We start from the raw sequence: 23,134 nt of genomic DNA, 5'->3' as shown, positions 1-23,134 counted from the left end.
AAGAAATTAGCTCTAGTATCGACTGACTTGTAAGAATTAGTCGATACTAGAGCTAATATCTTAAACTGGACCCTTTCAAGTAAAGATTTTTATATAAACCTGTGAGGATGATACTGCCATTGTCGCAATTAAAATGCCATAAAGCCTACGTTATCGTATTAGTTGATAAATTGCGAAAAACCAACTTAAATTTGAATTTCGCGGGCAGGCCCGTCGCATCCACCTAGGGCAATGTCTAGGAGTGAACCCCTGCTGACTGGTTGATAGGATTTGAAAGGATACTTGGATTTAAAACTAAAGTCATTTTAAACTATACTAATATATGTATATAATACCTGGTCAAGAAAGTCTGTAGAGATTCAGAAGTGGAGAGAGCAGAGGCAGGTCTGCCCGCTGCATCCTCTAGGCTTCCACGGGAACCCTCCGACCAGTAATTTGTAGGCATAACCTGTATGAAAATTTGTTGATTTTAATAGAAGAATCCGGTTTCCATATTTGGGTATACCTATCAATATTTCTACAGATAGGGGCACACAATCTATCACAATAACTTGAAGTGAAGTTTGACACCATTAGCTGAAGTCAGTTGTTACTTACAGCTAGTGGAACAACCATGCCTTTATTATCTTACTATACTCCTGTCTAACCATCTCTACCCACTTAAAATCACTAACCCTGGTGATCTAGCAGAACAGAGACATGGTAATGGCTCTAAAACTGAGTCTTTCGTTGTGTCGAGAAGAATAAGAACCCGCCACGGCACTACCCTTCATAGCATCCTGGAGTAAGGATCTGACGTCATCAGCATTATACTCACGGGTAGGGGTAGAGGCACGGTGTCACCGCTGGGTAGCAGCACGGGGCAGTGCGGTGGCGGTAGCGGCGCGGGCGCGGGCGGCGCCACGGGCTCAGATCCCGCTACGGCACTACCCGTCATAGCATCCTGGAGTAAGGATCTGACGTCATCAGCTCCCGCCAGCTCCACGGCCGTCTGACCCTCCTGGTTCTTGAGGAACGGGTCCGCACCATGTGCTAGCTGTGAGAATAACTTTATGGTTAATTTTTTTTAACCCCCGACCCAAAAAGAGGGGTGTTATAAGTTTGACGTGTGTATCTGTGTATCTGTCTGTGGCATCGTAGCTCCTAAACTAATGAAACGATTTTAATTTAGTTTTTTTTTTGTTTGAAAGGTGGCTTGACCGAGAGTGTACTTAGCTATAATCCAAAAAAATCGGTTCAGCCGTTTGAAAGTTATCAGCTCTTTTACGTAGTTAGTCACTTATCGGGGGTGTTATAAATTTTTAATTTACACTTGTTTAATTTGTACCAGTTGTAACAATAAAGACAAAAAGAAAGAAAAAGTGGACAGGGAAGCACTTATCTCTATAAGAGATCTCTACCAGTGACCCTTGGCAGTGCGAGAGTTTGTAAAGGGAGTAGAATGTTAAGCATTTCGTTATTCACATACTCGTAGTTGTCAATTCTGATGGTTTTCTCTAAACTAAATTTAGAGTATCTTCTTCTTATTAATATCGCTAAAAAAGGATGGAGAATAAAAGACAGAAAATATGGTAATATATTTCCTTTACTTGTGCTATAAGACATTGCTAACCTGCCAAATTTCATAGGTTTTCATTCCCTTCTCTTGACAGCAAACAGACACAACAGACAGACAGATAGACAACGAAGTGATCCTATAGGGGTTATATATAAAATTTATATAAAAATAAATAAAAATCTGCTTTAGAATGTACAGGTAAAGCCCTTTCATATGAAATCCCACTTGGTATAGTTATCTTACTTTGAAAACTGAAACACGTTTTAATTTTTTTTAAATGATGTAAAAACAAATTCGCGGTTTTCAGATTTATTCCTGTACTTGTGCTATAAGACCTACCTGCCTGCCAAATTTCATGATTCTAGGTCAACGGGAAGTACCCTATAGGTTTCTTGAGAGACACGACGGACGGATGGACGCGGACGTACGGACGGACGGACAGACAGACAGACAGACAACGAAGTGATCCTATAGGGCTTCCTTTTTCCTTTTGAGGTACGGAACCCTAAAAACGTTTTCATAATAGTTTTTCGATGATTTTCAACGGCAAAAAAAAAATAACTAAAATACATCAATAATAAATAATTAGGCATTACTAAACGAGCACACATTATTTAAATTGTTGCGTGGAGTTATGCTTATTACAGTAATTTATACAAATTATTTTTTGTATGATGAATATGTTATCGTCAATTACCGTGTATACAGGAAAATGATTTGATTATAACAAAACTAGCGACCCGCCCCTGCTTCGCACGGATTCCATGACGCCCGCGACTTCGTCCGCGTGGATTTAGGTTATTCGAAATCCCGTGGGAACTCTTTGGTTTTCCGGGATAAAAAGTAGCCTATGTGCTAATCCAGCATATTATCTATCTCCATTCCGAATTTCAGCCAAATCCGTCCAGTGGTTTTTGCGTGAAGGAGTAACAAACATACACACACACACACACACACACACACACATACAAAATTTCGCCTTTATAATATTAGTGTGAAGTGTGATTGTAACACACATTATGCAAATAAATAATTTCTATTCTATTCTATTAAAAAGACAATGGTTCATAGTTATTACCATTATGTACAAGAAATAATAAAAATGATATAAAATCTATGTGAAAAACAAACATCAAAAGCAAAAAAAAAAGTATGTCAACATGCAATCATTAAAATTATTGTTAGTCTTTTTTTTTATTTGCAGACCAGCGCTTGGCTGCAATCAGACCTGCTAGCAAGTGATGATGCAGCCTAAGATGGAGCGCGCTTGCCTAGAAGATGCCTATTCACTCTTAACTTGAAGGTACCCATACTAAAAGTGGAAGGGAAAACTGATGCCGGGACGGCGTTCCATATCCTAGCGGTTCAGATTAGAAACGAGGAAGCAAATCGCTTCGTACGTGCCCGAGGAATTTCAACTACGTACGGATGCAGACCTTGACGATGCCTTGCAGTACGATGCTAGAAAGCTGTTTCGTTTTAACTGAAACTTAAGTCTAAGCAAAGTCAAAGTGCACTCTATAGATTTCAACAGAAAACCTGTTATAGAAACTATGAAGAGCAACCGCCGAGTTTCTCGCTGGTTCTTCTCGGTAGGAACGGCATTCCGAACCAGTGGTAAATTATTTGACGATTTAAAAGCACTTGTAAAAGTTTATTTGAATAAAAATCTATTCTATTCTATTCTATGAAAAACATACCAATAAAGCACACAGCTGCGTCCGGGCCTTATGCGCAGCCTCGTGAAGGGGGGTGAAGCCCCATCTGTCCGCCGCGTTAGGGGGGGTTCCAGCCCTCAGCAGCAACGCGGCGAGCTCGACGTGGCCGTAGGACGCCGCGTTATGGAGGGGCACTAACCCCCCTTTGTCTCGTGCGGACACCGCCGCTCCTGCCTCTAAGAGTGCTTCGGCGACTTCAAGGTTGTTGTAGCCCGCTTTAACAAAATATCGTACGTTATTAGGTTCCGTACCTTAATAGGAAAAAAGGAACCCTTATACGATCACTTAGTTGTCTGTCTGTTTGTCTATATACAGGGTGGTCAAAAAGTCGTGGATCAAACAAAATAGGGAGATAGAAGAGGTCATTTCCAGCAAAAAAAAATTCTACTGCATGGCCATATTTAAATTGCCCTAAGAGTTATGAATATTTTTGGGTTTTTTAACAAAATACCAGATTCTCTTACAATTAGACTAATTAAAAAAAAATGAGATAAAAAACAATAAAACAAACGATGCTGTGTCATCACTAGATAATGTATCAGCACTACAAACCTTCTATTGAGGCTGTGGCTACCAAATTACAAGAGCAATTAATTTTTTTCCAAAACTTTTAAAGCGTTACCAAAAATTAAATGTCACTTTAAAAGCGCACTGTGAAAAAAAATTGTACTACGGAAAAGTGACCCTGTATCAGAAAAACTTGCTGATTTAATGCCAATTTAAATGAGGTATAACACATTACTCTTTGTTTCGTAATTCTGGTATTATAATCGTTTTTTCATATCAAGGTGCAAATTTCAGTAGATTAGTTTAATTCAAAATAATTTTGAAGATTATCATGCTGCTAGTTAAACTGTTAGTTTTTTGTACGTTGGAATGCTAGAAACATCACTGTGCTTGTCACACTTAAAATTTGTGAAAATAACAGAAACTCTTCACTACCACCACGTGCCAGAACTACCCAGAACGCCCTCTTTTCTAGGAAAAAATGGATAAAAAAACTATGCCTCTCTTTCACATCCTTCCTTATTCCAACAATGCAAATAAAATGGATGATTAGTGTGAACGAGAGGCATAGTTTCTTTATTCTTTTGTTTCCTAGAAAAGATGAACTACTTGCAAGACGGGCGTTCTGGGTAGTTCTGGCACGTGGTGGTAGTAAAGAGTTTCTGTTCTTTTCACAAATTTTAAGTGTGACACACAGTGATGTTTCTAGCATTCCAACGTACAAAAAACTAACAGTTTAACTAGCAGCATGATAATCTTCAAAATTATTTTGGAGTAAACTAATCTACTGAAATTTGCACCTTGATATGAAAAAACGATTATAATACCAGAATTACGAAACAATGAGTAATGTGTTATACCTCATTTAAATTGGCATTAAATCAGCAAGTTTTTCTGATACAGGGTCACTTTTCCGTAGTACAATTTTTTTTCACAGTGCGCTTTTAAAGTGACATTTAATTTTTGGTAACGTTTTAAAAGTTTTGGAAAAAAATTAATTGCTCTTGTAATTTGGTAGCCACAGCCTCAATAGAAGGTTTGTAGTGCTGATACATTATCTAGTGATGACACAGCATCGTTTGTTTTATTGTTTTTTATCTCTTTTTTTTTTAATTAGTCTAATTGTAAGAGAATCTGGTATTTTGTTAAAAAACCCAAAAATATTCATAACTCTTAGGGCAATTTAAATATGGCCATGCTGTAGAATTTTTTTTTGCTGGAAATGACCTCCTCTATCTCCCTATTTCATTTGATCCACGACTTTTTGACCACCCTGTATATATGTCGTCTTTGTCAAGAAAAAGGAATCAAAACGTATAGGGTACTTTTGACCTAGAATTACGAAATTCGGTAGGTAGCAATGTCTTACAGAGCACAAGTAAAGGAAAAAATCCGAAAACCGTGAATTATTGGTTACATCATTAAAAAACCGGCCAAGTGCGAGTCAGACTCGCGAACTGAGGGTTCCGTACTCAGGTATTTTTTCCAACATTTTGCACGATGAATCAAAAACTATTATACATAAAAATAAATAAAAATCCATTTTAGGATATCAGGTAAAGCCCTTTCATATGATACCCTACTTGGTAGTTATCTTATTTTGAAAATTGAAACACATTTTTTTTTAACGATGTAACGGTTTTCAGATTTATTCCTGTACTTGTGCTATAAGACCTACCCACCTACCAAATTTCGTGATTCTAGGTCAACGGGAAGTACCCTATAGGTTTCTTGACAGACACGACGGACAGACAGACAGACAGATAGACAGACAGACAACAAAGTGATCCTATAAGGGTTCCGTTTTTCCTTTTGAGGTACGGAGCCCTACAAAAATTAAAACGTTTTCAACCGATTTCGACAAAGGTACAGATGTCGTCTTGCAACCCGGAGACCGACATAGGCATTTTTTATCTCGGAAAATCAAAGACTTCCCACGGGGTTTTCGAAAACCCTGATTCTACGTCAATTTTACTATAGTATTTAAGTGTTTATTAAAACGATCGCAGTCGGGTTTTAGTTTTCAATTTAATCTTGTTCGTATAAAATGTAGCCTATGTCACCTGGACCTTTACAACGAATCAATTGACACCTCATTCATCAGAATCGGCCCAGTAGTTTAGGCGCTACGGTGGAACACACAGACATATGTACATACATACTTACATACATACATAGACTGCTAAAATCATAACCCTTCCTTTTGGCTTTGCCGCAGTCGGGTAATAAAGACGAGGTTCCGGAAATTACAACTAATTACACACGTAATTATACTTATAATTAGATACTGAATAACAAGCAAGACCGGTTGAATGCTAGTTAAAGATGCGTCGAACGGAACACTTTGAATCACAATAATTTTTTTAATCCGGATGTTTATAGCCTTTGAATATAAACCAAAACTTAAATTCAAGCAAAAGTATGCTAAAATTGAATCAAACTTTTGTGATCTCGATTACTGAATACAAAGAAGTTGGCCCGTATTCGGAGGACTAATTGTACAATATATAAAAATCCAGCCAAGTGTGAGTGAGACTCGCGCACCGAGGGTTCCGCACTCGGGTTTTTTTCCAACATTTTGTACGATAAATGAAAAACTATTATACATAAAAATAAATAAAAATCTGTTTTAGAATGTACAAGTAAAGCCCTTTCATATGATACCCCACGTGGTATGGTTATCTGACTTTGGAAATTGAAACAAGTTTTAATTTTTTTTTAAATTATGTAACCACAAATTTGCGGTTTTCAGATTTATTCCTGTATCTGTACTATAAGATCTACCTACCTGCCAAATTTCATGATGATTGGGAAAATACCCTATAGGTTTCTTGACAGACACGACGGACGGACGGACGGACGGACGGACGGACGGACAGACAGACAACAAAGTGATCCTATAAGGATTCCGTTTTACCTTTTGAGGTACGGAACCCTAAAAACGGCTACAAATACGCGATAGGTAATGTAAAATGAATAAATTCTCACCAGCAAGATGTAGAGGTGTGGAATTTCTACCGTGCGAGTCTCTACAGTTGACATTTTGTGGTGTTATCAATTTCCTGAAACAAACACATTTAATAAAATTCTATACAGGATGTAAAAAACTTCATCATCATCATCATCAGCCTGTGGACATCCACTGTTGGACATAGGCCTTCCCTATAGAGCGCCACCACACCCGGTCCCCAGCCTTCCTCATCCAGCCACTTCCCGCCAGCCGCTTTATATCGTCGGACCATCGTGCTGGAGGGCGTCCCACACTACGCTTGCTTATACGCGGTCTCCACTCAAGGACTTTCCGGCTCCGACGGCCATCGCCTCTACGACAGGCAAGGCCTGCCCACTGCCACTTCAGCTTGCTAATAGTTAGTAATAAAAAAACTTATTATCACATTGATGGTTTCATATGATACCCCACTTGGTATAGTTATCTTTGAAAATTGAAACACATTTTTAACCCCCGATCCAAAAAGAGGGGTGTTATAAGTTTGACGTGTGTATCTGTGTATCTGTGTGTCTGTGTATCTGTGTATCTGTGTATCTGTCTGTGGCATCGTAGCGCCTAAACGAATGAACCGATTTTAATTTAGTTTTTTTTGTTTGAAAGGTGGCTTGATCGAGAGTGTTCTTAGCTATAATCCAAAAAAATTGGTTCAGCCGGTTAAGAGTTATCAGCTCTTTTCTAGTTTTCGTGTAGAAAAGAAGGTTAGATAACCGTTAGGTTCTTAATATTAAGTCAATTGACAAATGTCAAGCTGTCAAGATGGACGTTGCCTAAATACATAATTATTTATTTGAAAATGATGTTTTGGAAAACTCAAATACTTTGGATCGTCGGGGGTGTTATAAATTTTTAATTTACACTTGTAATTTTTTTTAAATGATGTAACCACAAATTCGCGGTTTTCGGATTTATTCCGGTGCTTGTGCTATAAGACCTACCTACCTGCCAAACATGATTCTAATTCAACGGGAAGTACCCTATAGGTTTCTTGACAGACAGACAGACAACAAAGTGATCCTATAAGGGTTCCGTTTTCCTTTTCGTTCGTTCGTTCGTACGGAACCCTGAAAAATAAGCAGGATCAAATCAGCAGTAGTAACTCACTTGGCTCTAGCGAGGTCCCCGCGTTTCGCAGCGTCTAACAGCGCAGCATCCCCTCGCAGAGCATCTGCAGTATCGCTATCTCCCGCTCTCACCAGCTGGAGGGGCGTGAGGCCGTCGCGATTCCGTCGTGTCGGATCCGCTCCGTGCTGCATAAAAGATTTATATCCATACTTCCATATACATACTAATCACACTAATATTATAAAGGAGAAAGTTTGTATGTGTGTGTGTGTGTGTGTGTATGTTTGTTACTCCTTCACGCAAAAACTACTGGACGGATTGGGCTGAAATTTAGAATGAAGATAGATTATACCCTGGATTAGCACATAGGCTACTTTTTATCCCGGAAAATCAAAGAGTTCCCACGGGAATTTTAAAAAACCTACATCCACGCGAACGAAGTCGCGGGTATCAGCTAGTAATATTATAAATGCGAAAGTGTCTATCTGTCAGCCACCTTTTCATGGCCCAACAGTTTTTTTTAAGAAATATTAGCCATGCTAATCATGACTAATACTCCCCTTTCCCCTCCAATTCAGTGTAAAGCTTGTGCCAGGAGTGAATACGACAATAGTGCAACGGGTTTGAACCGCCGACCTTTCGGAATTCAGTCCGCTCCTCAACCGTTGAGCTATCGATCAAGATTGACCGATTTTGATGAAATTTGGTACAGAGTCAGCTTACATCCCAGGGACGAACATACGCTACTTTTTATCCCGGTAAATCAAAGAGTTCCCACGGGATTCTTAAAAACCCATCCTAGCCTGAGGTAGCCTGCGTCCCTGTAATTGACTTAGGCATTTTATCCCGGAAGATCAAACAGTTCCCACTGGATGTTTAAAAACTTAAATCCACGCGGACGAAGTCGTGGGCATCCTCTAGTACGTGAACATAGCCGTAACAAACTATACTTAAGGTGTGTTGTAGTTGTTATCGAGGTGGTCATTACTTGTAGTAGTGTTGCTCTATTTTTTTATGCTGGGGGTGTTCCAATAGACATAATGTATGACGCCTGTCTTTTTCCCTTCCACTGACCTTGAGCAATAACCTGACTATGTCCGCCTTGCCCTTAGCAGCGGCTTCGTGCAGCGGCGTAAAGCGCCAGAGGTCCGCCGCGTTGACCCCAGCGCCCGCGGACACCAGCAACTCAGTCACCTCGAAGTGACCGTACGAGCACGCATTGTGCAGAGGCACCAGACCACTGAAAAAATTCAAAAAAAATATCAAAATCCATACTTCCATACTAATATTATAAATGACAAAGTGTGTCTGTCTGTCTGCTGCCCAACCGCTGAACCGATTTTAATGTTCCAGACTTGTGATACATCCCGGGGAAGGACATAGGCTACTACTAGGACTAGGTCGTGCATGGAGTACTGCAGTCGCCTCTATGATGGCTCCGCAAAGTACCAACTAGCGGCTCTGGATGCCGTTGACCGTCGAGCTAGGAGACTTATAGGCGAAGACTCTCCTTTGTTGGCGAAACTTCAAAGTCTCGATCACCGCCGTAAGGTCGCCGGCTTATCGGTGTTTTATAGGATATATTTCGGAGAGTGTGCACAGGAACTTTGCGATCTTGTCCCCCCTTCACCATTTTACCACCGAACCGCAAGACGTCGGGCGAGTTTCCATCCTTATGTCGTCGACATTCCATCTACACGCACAAAACGTTTTGCGTCTTCATTCCTCATACGCATGGCTAAGCTTTGGAATACTCTTCCGCGATCTGTGTTTCCTACCAATTACAATCCGGGTATCTTTAAAACAAGAGTGAATAGGCACCTTCTAGGTAAGCGCGTCCCATCTTAGACCACATCATCACTTTCCATCAGGTGTGATTGTGGTCAAGCGCTTACCTATAGTGAATAAAAAAAAAAACTTTTAATCACGGAAAATCAAAGAGTTCCTACGGGACCTGTATCAGTAGTGGGGCGGAAATGGATTGATCATGAATATATTTACAAGTACTTTTGAATCGTCAAAGAGACGAAAGAAAAGAATGGAAGATAGAAACGAGTCGAGATTGAAAAAAAACCGGTCAAGTGCGAGTTGGACATGCATACGTAGGGCTCCGTACCATCGTGCAAAATAAATAACTTTTTTTTCATTATCATGGCAGACATTTTAAAATTTTTAGGGTTCCGTACCTCAAAAAGAAGAAAAAACCGTATAGTATGTTGACGGGTCGTCGTGGTCATTTTGATTTAATTTACAGACTAGCGCTTGGCTGCAATCAGACTCGCTAGCAAGTGATGATGCAGCCTAAGATGGAGCGCGCTTGCCTAGAAGTTGCCTATTCACTTTTAAATTGAAGGTACCCATATTAAAAGTGGAAGGGAATACTGATGCCGGAAGGGCGTTCTAGAAGTTCGGATTAGAAACGAGGAAGCAAATCGCATCGTACGTATCCGAGGAATTTCAACTACGTACAGAATTTCATTTACCACAAGATCAAAGCAGACAGGCATTCCGAACCAGTGGTAGATGCTCGTGACGATTCAAAAGTACTTGTAAAAGTCTAATTTAATCAAAATATTTTGAATTTCAATTTGAATTTAACGATTTTGTAAGATTTTGGTACAGATCTGTAAACAAGTGTAAATTAAAAATTTATAACACCCCCGACGATCCAAAGTACTTGAGTTTTCCAAAACATCATTTTCAAGTAAATAATTATGTATTTAGGCAACGTCCATCTTGACAGCTTGACATTTGTCTATTGACATAATATTATGAACCTAACGGTTATCTAACCTTCTTTTCTACAAGAAAACTAGAAAAGAGCTGATAACTCTTAAACGGCTGAACCAATTTTTTTAGATTATAGCTAAGAACACTCTCGATCAAGCCACCTTTCAAACAAAAAAAACTAAATTAAAATCGGTTCATTCGTTTAGGCGCTACGATGCCACAGACAGATACACAGATACACAGATACACAGATACACAAATACACAGACACACAGATACACAGATACACACGTCAAACTTATAACACCCCTCTTTTTGGGTCGGGGGTTAAAAAAGGAAGGGGAGACCTTTCATCGAATGAAAAATGAATAAAAAACCTCTCATGATGTATTTGAAGACCACTTACCCCTTATCTTTAGCATGGACATCTGCCCCTCTCTGAAGCAGTAGCTGAGCAAGCGGTAGCCTGTTGTATCTGAAACAAGATAAAGTTGAAAACTAAAACCCGACCGCGATCGTCTTAATAAACGCTGAAATATTATAGTAAAATTGTTTTTCTGTCGCTTGCTATATTTTAATGTTGTAGTACATTTATATTTATGAACTCAGAATTTTATCCTTTTTCAAAATAATTTTCTGTACCATTAATAAAGATGCATCCATCATTTGCAGTAAATTGCTTCATATGGTCACGTAACGTCATAATTGGCTAATTTGCCTAGATTGAGTGATTTCAATTGTCCGTGTAAACGCAAAATGCGTGTTCTGAGAAAACTTTTTTAGGGTTCCATACCTCAAAAGGAAAAACGGAACACTTATAGGATCACTTTGTTGTCTGTCTGTCTGTCTGTCTGTCTGTCCGTCCGTCCATGTATCGTGAAAAATGTTGGAAAAATACTCGAGTACGGAACCCTCAGTGCGCGAGTCTGACTCGCACTTGGCCGGTTTTTTAGGGTTCCGTACCCGATGGGTACCAACGGAACCCTATAACTAAGCCTCCGCTGTCCGTCCGTCTGTCTGTCTGCCAGCGGGATGTATCTCGTGAACCATAATAGGTAGAGACCTAAAATGTTCACAGAATGTGTATTTCTATTGCTGCTATAACAACAAAATTGCCACCGATATTTTATGTGCGAGTCCGACTCGCACTTGACTGATTTTAGTTATTTTTAATAGGGTTCCCTATCTCAAAGGAAAAACGGAAGCCTTATAGGATCACTTTGTTGTCTGTCTGTCTGTCCGTTGTGTCTGTCAAGAAAACCTATAGGGTACTTCCCGCTGACCTAGAATCATGTTTGGCATGTCGGTAGGTCGTCTAGCACAAGTAAAGGAAAAAATCCGAAAACCGATGTTACATGACACAAAATAAAATGTTTCTATTTTCAAAGTAACATAACTATACCAAGTGGGGTATCATATGAAAGGGCTTTACCTGTACATTCTAAAACAGATTTTTATTTATTTTTATGCATAGTAGTGCAAAATGTTAGAAAAAATACCCGAGTACGGAACCCTCGGTGGGCGAGTTTGACTCGCACTTGGCCGGATTTTTTTTTTGTACAAGACTGACAGTAGTCTCCGTAATTGTACTTAACTGTCGATCGACTTATCATTAGAAATGAACGTAAGTTAGCAGAGGTTAGAAGCTTGTTCATTCAATATTAATGGAAACTATATATTTCTAGGAAGACCAAGGTTTAGAAAAAACCCGACCGCACGTAAAGATATGGTAAACAAAAATTGAGATAAATAACGTAGTTACACGTAAATTGGTTACATTATGTAAAATAATGTACGTGTGTAGTTTTGATTAAGTACACGATAATATATTTTTTGGGTTCCGTACCCAATGGGTAAAACGGAGCCCTAATAATGTTACTCTGCTGTCTGTCTGTCTGTCCGAGTGTACACGGGTCTCTAGCTTATGGACGAAATGAGTTACAAACCTGAAATTCTGGTATTTGGTGCAGAACGTTGACCCAAACCCAATATTGAATAAGAAATTATTCAATGAAATTGTTTTTCAGGGGACTCATATACATGAATAAGTAAAAATTCCTACCCTAGCATGTGGAGTATCTTTGTTTAAAGCTTATTGAGTAGAGTATGAATAGGTTTTTTATTCTTTTTATCAAAAAAAAAAAAAGAAATGGGTGGCCGTCAAAGTTTTAGACCATTTGTGTGACGGGGTCTATCTCAAAAACTAAACCAGTTAAGACTATGAATTATTAATATATTATTATTAATATGTATATGAATATTTTGGTATACTATATACTGTATTTAAATAACAAATACTGAGACTGCGATAAATAAAACCTAGAATCATGAAAATCGGCAGGTATGTAGGATTTATAGCACGCGTAAGCGGAAAATCTGAAAACCGTGAATTTCTGATTACCTGCATCACAAAACAAATATTATAATGTGTTTATAAGATTAAGGTATCGTATGAAAGGGCTTTATCTGTACATTCTAAAACAGATTTTTATTTATTTTTACGCATTATAGTTTTTGATTTCTCGTGCAAAATGTCGAAAAAAATATAGTTCCTCCTTCCTTATCTCCGAATTAAGTTTTCCAATCGAAAAATCTCTAATAAATATGGTCAACTAGCTGATACCCGAGACTTCGTTCGCGTGGATGTAGGTTTTTAAAATTCCCGTGGGAACTCTTCGATTTTTCGGGATGAAAAGTAGCCTATGAGCTAATCCAGGGTATATTCTATCTCCATTCTCAGTCCAATCCGTCAAGTAGTTTTTGCGTGAAGGAGTAACAAACATACACACACACACACATACAAACTTTCTCCTTTATAATATTAGTGTGATATGTAAATTAAAACAAAACTTATGTACGGAATCCTCGGTGCGCGAGACTGACTCGCACTTGGCTGGTTTTTTTATTCTTTAAAGATGTTTTGTTTGTTTATTTTCATCGAATTACTGTATTAGCCTAGAGGTCAAGGTTACGGCCTTAGAGCGATGAGCGGTGGTTAAGACCTTAAATTAATATTCGGGGATCCAGGGTTCGATCCCGGGATAAAAAATATAGTAAATCTACTTATAGTAAATCTAGATGATACCCGCGGCTTCGTCCGCGTGGATTTAGGTTTTAAAAAATCCCTTGGGAACTCTTTGATTTTCCGGGATAAAAAGTAGCCTATGTCGATTTTCGGGACGCAAGCTACAATATTCATATAAGTCAATCATAAATGCATGGGCCTTTAAGAATCCCGTGGGGAAATCTTGGATTTTCCGGGATAAAAAGTAGCCTATGTCGATTTTCGGGACGCAAGCTACAATATTCATATAAGTCAATCATAAATGCATGGGCCTTTAAGAATCCCGTGGGGAAATCTTGGATTTTCCGGGATAAAAAGTAGCCTATGTCGATTTTCGGGACGCAAGCTACAATATTCATATAAGTCAATCATAAATGCATGGGCCTTTAAGAATCCCGTGGGGAAATCTTGGATTTTCCGGGATAAAAAGTAGCCTATGTCGATTTTCGGGACGCAAGCTACAATATTCATATAAGTAAATCATAAATGCATGGGCCTTTAAGAATCCCGTGGGGAAATCTTGGATTTTCCGGGATAAAAAGTAGCCTATGTCCGTCCCTGACCTGATGATACAGTGGACCCCCGGTAATCCGAAAAAAGTTTTGCAGGCCAGTGTTGAACTATCGAATTTGTCGGATTATAGAGTACCCAGTCTCGACAGTTGACGAGCCTCGGCCGCGCATTCAGGATCGTCCGCGCGATTTCCACGTCGCCGGTCCGCGCGGCTTCTAACAGCCGCACGCAGCCGAGTTGGTTCTTACCCGGCAGCGAAATGTAAGGGCGTGGAATGTCGTCCGTCCACGTCTCGACAGTTAAAGAGCCTCGGCCGCGCGTCCAGGATCGTCCGCGCGGTTTCCACATCGCCGGTTCGCGCGGCTTCTAAAAGCCGCACGCAGCCGAGTTGGTTCTTACCCGGCAGCGAAATGTAAGGGTGTAGAATGTCGTCCGTCCACGTCTCGACAGTTGACGAGCCTCGGCCGCGCGTCCAGGATCGTCCGCGCGGTTTCCACGTCGCCGGTCCGCGCGGCTTCTAGCAGCCGCAGGGCAGCTGCGTTTGAACAGGCATCTAAGGACAAACGAATGAACAACTTGAGTGATGACTTCTATTGACTGATAAAGAGCCACCATGTTGCGTCTTGCCATGTCAGGCAGTGACTAAATGACTGATCTATCAACTACTGGACAGTTCGGGCTGAAAGGCATACCTACAGATAGCTATTATGATGCAAACATCCGCTGAGACAGGAATTTTGAAAATTCAACCCCTAAAGTGGGGGTTGTATTAGGGGTAAATAGGGGTTTGTAATTTGTGTAGTCCACGTGGACTACAAAAAACAATATAAAATATAATATAATTCCTCATTATCTAGGTAGAACGTATAAAAAAATTGTGATCATTTTCATTTATCTGTATTTTTATAAAACTGTGTAGTTATATTATACTACGAGACATGAAATGGTTATGTAACTTACTTATACAGGGCTGTTTGGCAATTAGTATATAAAGATGACACGTACCCATGCTACTTTGATCTGATAAATACAATGCTGAAGTATAACGAAATAAAATTGTAAAAATTTCCATACAAAATTAAAAAAAAAAATTATGTCAAAGTTTTCATGACCCTAACGTGCCCTAACTTACTGAGATCGTTGGTCATCTTTAGATAGGCCAAGACAACGATCTCAGTGAGTTAGGGCACGTTAGGGCTATGAAAACATGGACATTAAAAAAAAATGGAAATTTTTATAATTTTATTTCGTCATAATACTTCAGCATTGTATTTATCAGATCAAAGTAGCATGGGTACGGGTCGTCATTATATACTAATTACCAAACACCCTGTATGTTAAGTAGTAAGTACTTTATATACGACTAGCTTTTGCCTGCAATTTTGTCAGCGCGACATAGTTTATAGACATTATAGCTTATTAGATAACCGCGACTTCGATTTAGGGTTTTTAAAAAATCCCGTTTTAAAATTAAAAAATTTAAAAAATTAATTCTTCGGGATAAAAAGGAAAGTCAATTTTCGGGACGCAAGCTACCTCTGCACCAAATCCATACTTAAGGTATGATATTCTCTCCAGCCGCGACGCGCGGCAGTGACGCGCTACGCGGTACGCGCGTCGCGGCTGGAGAGAATATCCCGCGGGGCGCTGCCGCGACGCGCAGTTCAGTTGCAGTTCAGTTCAAGTGCGTGGGCACCTTTTAATCTTAGCGAAAGTGTGTCTCGTTTCGCGTCTTCGTCGTCGCGATTTAGAAAACAATAATCGCGATTATCTTCGGAACCTTGCCTAAAGGGACTTCCTTTAATCATTTATTTTAGTTATTATATTATATTTTGTAAGGTTTTTTTTAGTTTTAGGTTCATTATTTTAATTATTATTATTTAGTTTAGTTGTTTAGTTTATTATTAATCATCGCGATTTATATAAAAGTTCTACTAACTTAGGTACTTTATCCAATTTTCGTAATGTTGCACGCCACAAAGTGGTAAACTGTTAGGACTAATAAATTAACAACACCTAAACATGTACACAGTTCATGCAATAAACTTATTCTTAGATTTTTAAAAATCCCGTGGGAACTCTTTGATTTTCCGGGATTAATCCTAAGTCCGTCTCGGGATGTAATTTTGATGAAGTTCGGTACAGAGTTATCTGTGTCAAACTTCATCAAAAAATCGGTTAAACGGATGGGCCGTAAAAAGCTAACAGACAGACAGATAGACAGACACATTTACGCATTTATAATAATTTATGGTTTTTCTATAAATATTCCATGCCTAGAACCGTTTACGCTGAGGTTTTTGTGTAGGTTTTTTCCCATCTACCTATCCATCGCGTGACGTATGTTAATAGGCATAGGTATTATTTATTATAATATATATACAGGTTCTATACTTATACCTATTATGATATATACACACAAAACCGCTTTGGTTGGGGTTTTGCCCTATGCGCTGCCTCTTCTGTATATTTTAAAGGCCCATATAAATATATACGATCATAATTACGATCAACCCATCGCCGGCGCACTACTGAGCACAGGTCTCCTTTCGGTATGAGAAAGATTTAGGTTATAGTCCGCCATGCTAACGGGAGTCACACATCTCGACGTCACGTCGATCCGCGGCACGTATATGAGTATCTCCGTGTTTAATAATTCGTAAAAACATAAGATGGCTCAAAAAAGCCTTGAAAATTTGATAAAAGAGTTGCAAAAGACAGTGCTTACTTTGTGTAATAAAGTGGATAACTTAGAAACAAAACTGAATGACCAAAGTGCGCTAATTAATCAGCAAACAGAAGTTATAGCACAGTTAAAATATTTCACAAACAAGTCAAGTACCGTCGAGTCATCGAATGTGGACGTGCATGCAGGCAACGATAATAAAGCGCTGCAGCGACCGGTTCGTCAAGCGCGTCTAAAGGCACCAAAAAGTGAAACAGCGGCAATAAAGCGCCTCAAGGTACCGGCCGGCGCACCTCGCCGAGCAAGCATTGCATCGTCGGTTGACTCATCTGAGTGTGGGGCAACGCCAATCACTGCATCGGCGCCAAACACTCCGCCAATCACCGCAGTTGGACAGAAGCCGTCACTTGCGCGTGCGCAACCTCATGATCGGACTGACTGCATTGATGTAAACAATGAATGGACGCAGGTTACGAACCGACGACCGCGAATTCAACGGAATGTTATACGTGGTGTAGCCGAAAAAGGTAAAATTTCTTTGGAAGCTGCCGAACGTTGGAATTACTACCACTTGTATTATGTGAAGGAAGGGACATCCGACAGGGACATAGCTGAATATTTGGAAAACTTGTGCGCCAACGAAAAGTGTGTGGTCGAAACCCTAAAGTCTCGCGGCCATTATGCTTCATTTAAAATAGGCGTTAAGTCAAAATTTGACAGTCTGATTCTGGACGGGAATAATTGGCCAGAGGATATCTGTATAAAGACGTGGAGAAATGGGTTTCGGAAGCACACCGAAGCTAAGCAGGACTAAATCCTGTGATATCCTATATCAAAACGTCAGAGGGTTACGTAGCAAAATTGATACATTTAAACTTTCGATTATAAGCCAGCCATATGACATCTATGCGATCACCGAGACGTTTTTAAATAGTGGTGTATATGACGCCGAGTTGTTTCCTAAAGGATATACGGTAATTCGATGTGACCGCGCTAACGAAGCCGGTTGGGGTGGTGTTTTATTGGCAGTGCGTGATTCTTATACTGTTCGTGTAATTAATGACGTAGTAAACTATGAAAAAAGTGTAGAAGCGGTATTTGCAATTATATCATGTAAATATATTAAGTTTCTTTGTGGGGTAATCTATATCCCACCTAGTTCCAGTGACCATTTTTACTTACATATGTTGGATATTATAGAAAATCTTATATCTGAGTACTCAGAACTTAAAGTTATATTACTAGGCGATTTTAATTTAACTTCTTGTAGTCAAAATGTAAGAAATCAATTTAACTGTACTTTGGAATTTTGTAAATTAGAACAGTTGAACACTATCGGAAATAAATACGGTGGTATCTTGGATCTGGTGCTGAGTAATTTTGACGGCGAGTATGTTTCAAAAATACAGCTTGCGGAGCCGCTCGTGCGTCCGGACGCGTACCATCCTGCGCTCGAGTTCAGCCTGGCGCTGAAATCGCCAAACTGCGGTCCGTCGTCCGCGCATGCCGCGCCGCCCGCGCACCCCGCGACGTCACCACGGGAACCGCGCGATAAGCAGTATAACTGGCGTAAGGCGGACTATTTCTCGCTGTACGAAGCTATGGCATCAATTAACTGGGACACACTGTACAGTGTAAATGACGCGAATTTAGCTGTTCAAATATTCTATGATACACTGTACGACTGTTTTAATCAAAATGTCCCAGTTAAGAGATTATTAATTAGAAATTTTCAATATTCATATCCGTCATGGTATACGCCGGAAATAATAAAGTACATAAGATTTAAATATTTCAACCATAAGAAGTATAAATCTGAGGGGAAACCCTATAACTTGGAAATGTTTAAATACTATAGGCATCTAGTTAAAATATTAATAAATTCTGCTTACAAAAACTATATAAAAAATACCGAATTTAAGATCAACAGTGATCCAGCAAATTTTTGGAAATTCTTAAAAAATCAAAAAGATTTAAAATCTGTTACAAAGGAGTTTATTAACAAGGGTAAAATCATTTGTGAGCAGGAGGCAGCACAAGCGTTTGCTACTTACTTTGAGTCGGTATTTCTGGTAAACAGGCCCGTAGTAGGCGATATAACCACTGATAATATGCGCTCCAAATCTTCTGTGCTGATCGATGTCTATTTAATTGATGACAAAAGTCTAATTAAAGCGGCAAAAAAAATTAAACCTAACACATCGGCGGGACCAGATGCAGTTCCACCTTTCATCGTCAAGGACTGCTTACGCTTGCTGGCAGAACCTCTAAAATACTTGTACAATCTATCATTAACAACTGCGACGTATCCTAATGTATGGAAAATTTCTAAAGTTACGCCTATCCCCAAGCAGAGCTCCAACAACAATATTGACAATTTTAGACCAATTGCCGTGCTTTCAGTCTTCGCAAAGCTTTTCGAAACCGCTATTAACAACCAAATTAGACAGCAAACTCAAATATACATGTCTAATTGCCAACACGGTTTTCGAGCCAGTCGGTCTACTTTGACAAACCATATAAATTTTGTTGACTATGCTTTGGCTGAAATGGATGCTGGTAGACAAGTCGATGTTGCATATTTCGATTTCAAAAAAGCGTTTGACCGCGTGGAAACGTCTGTACTTATGCAAAAGCTATCAAATATAGGGTTTACTCCTAAACTTTTGAACTTTTTTCAAAATTATTTTACGAACAGACAACAATATGTTCAATTGGCAAGATATAGATCAGACTACTACCCAACACATTCTGGAGTGAGTCAAGGCAGTACCTTGGGACCTACCTTGTTCTTGATTATGATTAACGACTTGCCTGACGTCGTAAAAAAGGCAAAATGTTTAATGTTTGCTGACGACCTAAAACTGTTTCTAAGCATAGAGGATGTAAAGGATGTAAACTTACTCCAGCAGGACATAAACAATGTAGTTGTATGGGCAAAGAATAATTTATTGGAATTTAATATTTCTAAATGTAAGATCATGACGCTATCACATAAAACTAACAATATCATCGTGGACTATAAGATATCTGGCGAATCACTTGAAAGGGTTACACAAATCCGAGATCTAGGCTTAACGGTTGATGTGAAACTTAGTTTTAATGACCATATAGATAAAATATGTAAGGAGGCCCATAAGCTTTTAGGATTTGTTATGCGACAGAGTAAGCGTTTCACCAATCCGCTAGTATGTGTTACCTTATTTAATGCTTATGTCCGCAGCAAGTTGGAGTACAACTCTGTAGTCTGGAGCCCACTCAGTGCTAGTCATATACTTACCATTGAGAGGGTCCAGCGAAAATTCGCGCGTGGTTTATACAAAAAAATGTACGGATACTATCCATATCTGTACCCTTCCTTATTCGTCTCGGGTATGGTGGGTCTAGACTCTCTGGAGTTAAGACGAAAGAGAGCTACTCTCATCCATTACTACCTACTTATGAACAATAAGGTGGATAATCCGGACACATTGTCGCGTTGTGCGTTGGCGGTACGGGCGCCGGACAAGCCGCTCCGGTCATGCCGGAAGTGGCCTTTCTTTGCGCTCGAGTCGTCCCGCACGCGGTATGCTCAAAGTGCGCCAACCTCCCGCGCCCTTTCCGCGCTAAATCAATTGATTGCTCAGCACCAGAGCCTAGATTTGTTCAACATTAATATCAATAGTTTTATGTTATGTATAGAATAGTAGTAATAGAAAATATTTGTTAATAATTAATTATAATATAATCATTAATCATAACTTGCAATGCGGTTTGGCATTTGCTTGCTGTTAGCATTGTAAGAATCTGAAAATAAATAAATAAATAAATAATAAATAAATAAAATCTTTGAGAACAATATGGAGAACTCTCAAGCTTGCAGGTTTCCTCACGATGTGTTCCTTGTTAACAGGGCTCTCTCCGTCACTCGTTTCATACAATCGTAGTTCCAATTTCATTTGAATATTAAGCAACCAAAGGCCATGAAATTTTGCAGACATTCTAGAAACTAATATCTGTGTCTGTGGTGTTTTAGATTTTTCTAAAAATATGTAGTTTTAAAATTACAGGGGCTCAAAGATTTGTATGAAATTTTTTAAGACCGCGTAACTTTGAAACCGAATATTTTAACAGAAATCTGGAAAACCACAGACATAGATATTAGTTTCTAGAATATGTCTGCAAAATTTCATGGTCTTTGGTTGCTTAATATTCAAATGAAATTGGAACTACGATTGTATGAAACGAGTGACGGAGAAAGCCCTCTTAAGGGGGTAAAATAGGGGTCTGAAATTTGTGTAGTAAACGCGGACGAAGTCGCGGGGAGAAGCTATTAACACTATAATATTAAGTTTTTTTGATTCCAACAAACAATACCTAAATATAAAAAAATAAGAATAAAAAATTCATTGCCGGCCCACTATTGAGCATGGGTCTCTTCGCAGAGTGAGAAGAGTTAAGACTTTAGGCCATAGTCTGCCACGCTGGCCCAATGCGGACTGACAGACTTCACACACCTTTGAGTACATGGACTTATGGTTAGGTAGGTACATTAACACTATAATATTATGATTTGTTTGATTCCAAACAACAATATTAGTAGGTGTAAACACATATGAGAGGAGTTCCACGCGCTATGTCTCTGTCACAGAATTTCACCAAAACATCCGCAAGGGTTAGTATGACCAAAATGAGATTTTCATATGATTCGAGCGTCGAGTCGAAACTTTTTTAAATTTTTTTGGGTTCCGTATCTCAAAAGGTAAAACGGAACCCTTATAGGATTACTCTGTTGTCTGTCTGTCTGTCCGTCGTGTCTGTCGAGCATTTTATGTATAATAGTTTTTGATTTATCGTGCAAAATGTTGGAAAAAATACCCGAGAAGGGAACCCTCAGTGCGCGAGTCTGACTTGCACTTGGCCGGTTTTTTTATTTTTTCTTCAGATACAATAGTTAGCCCTTGACCGCTATCTCACGTAAGTGATGATACAGTGTTAGATGAAAGCGGGCTAACCTGGAAGAAGTATAACAGTTTTTACTAAACCCACACCCTTTTGGTTTCTACACGGTATCGTACCTTTGCCAGTAGGGTGGTAACTAGCCACGGCCGAAGCCTCCCAACAAACCAGATTTAAAAATTATAAAATTCTTAACCCCTGCCGGGAATCGAACCTCGGACCTCCCACTAATAAGACTACAGCGCTTACCACTGCGCCAAGGAGGTCGTCAAAAGTGACGGATAGTCTTGTTTCCAATTCGCTAAGATATGGAAAGCCCTTCCGGCATCGGTTTTCCCCTCCACTTTTAATACAGGTACCTTCAAGTCAAGAGTTGCCCAAGCCTTAATATTTTAATAGTTTGTAAGTTTATGCCTACAACACTAATTACCATAACAATTCGACTTAATCACAATTCGACACTATTAAGATGTTCAAGCAATTTAAAAAACTTAATTGAGTTTCCTAAATAGAAATGATTGCTCAGAAAAAAATAGCAATAATTGGTCAAAATATTGTCAGTGCACACGTGATGCGCGGTGATGCCATGCCGGCTCGTTATACGTAGCCTATAGTTAATAAACACATTTTTATTATGTTTTTTTTAAATAAAAACAAACATTCCTAACTTTCGTTAAATTACAGTAAAAAAGATAAATACGATAACACATCAAAACCAATAAACCTTTTCTGTATTCGCTTTTTTTTAGGGTTCCGTACCAGAAGCATGCAACCCGGACTCCATTAGCCTCCGCTGTCCGTCAATCCGTCTGTCTGCCAACTTGCTATATTTCGTGAAAAGTAACAGATAGAGAGTGAAATTTTCACAGAATGTGTTTCTATTACCGTTATAAATGCGGTATATCAACAAATACTTAATACAAATTTCGAAATGGGCACCACGAAAATTATAAAAAAATTAAAAAGTGTTATTTCTTGTATACTGGGGCGGAACCATTCGTGCGCAAGTACGACTCGCACTTGACCGTTTTTTAAAGTAATTAAAAAATAGCCAAGTAAATATAAATGCGAAAACCACATCAAATTAGACGGGAATGTCATACTTTGAACGCTGGAAAATTTTCTTTATATCTACACTTATTATTATAAAGAGGTAAAGTTGTGAGTTTGGTCAAAAGTCAAATTATTTATTCATAACAAGTGTAAATTAAAAATTTATAACACCCCTGACAAGTGAAGGTTACAGTAACTAGAAAAGAGCTGATAACTTTCAAATGGCTGAACCGATTTTCTTGGATTACAGCAAAGAACACTTTCGATCAAGCCACCTTTTAACAAACAAACCTAA

The 23,134-nt window shown here is 39.1% G+C and overlaps 1 protein-coding gene across 1 annotated transcript in view; it reads right to left on the bottom strand.

Annotated features, from left to right (window-relative positions):
* LOC123878759 (poly [ADP-ribose] polymerase tankyrase) overlaps positions 1-23,134 on the bottom strand; it is a 91,897-nt gene that overhangs the window by 5,385 nt on the left and 63,378 nt on the right. Inside the window, exons 11-18 of the mRNA XM_045926061.1 lie at positions 14,562-14,715; positions 10,992-11,060; positions 8,930-9,095; positions 7,895-8,040; positions 6,772-6,845; positions 3,259-3,491; positions 818-1,036; positions 336-448 (exon numbers count right to left, since the gene is read on the bottom strand). Coding sequence (XP_045782017.1) covers positions 336-448; positions 818-1,036; positions 3,259-3,491; positions 6,772-6,845; positions 7,895-8,040; positions 8,930-9,095; positions 10,992-11,060; positions 14,562-14,715 — 1,174 coding nt within the window. The remainder of the gene's footprint in view (positions 1-335; positions 449-817; positions 1,037-3,258; positions 3,492-6,771; positions 6,846-7,894; positions 8,041-8,929; positions 9,096-10,991; positions 11,061-14,561; positions 14,716-23,134) is intronic.

Source organism: Maniola jurtina, chromosome 26 (genome assembly GCF_905333055.1).
Source record: "Maniola jurtina chromosome 26, ilManJurt1.1, whole genome shotgun sequence".
Taxonomy (NCBI): Eukaryota; Metazoa; Arthropoda; class Insecta; order Lepidoptera; family Nymphalidae; genus Maniola; species Maniola jurtina.
The sequence above is the reverse complement of the archived record's forward strand: the minus strand, read 5'-3'. Positions and strand labels throughout refer to the sequence as shown.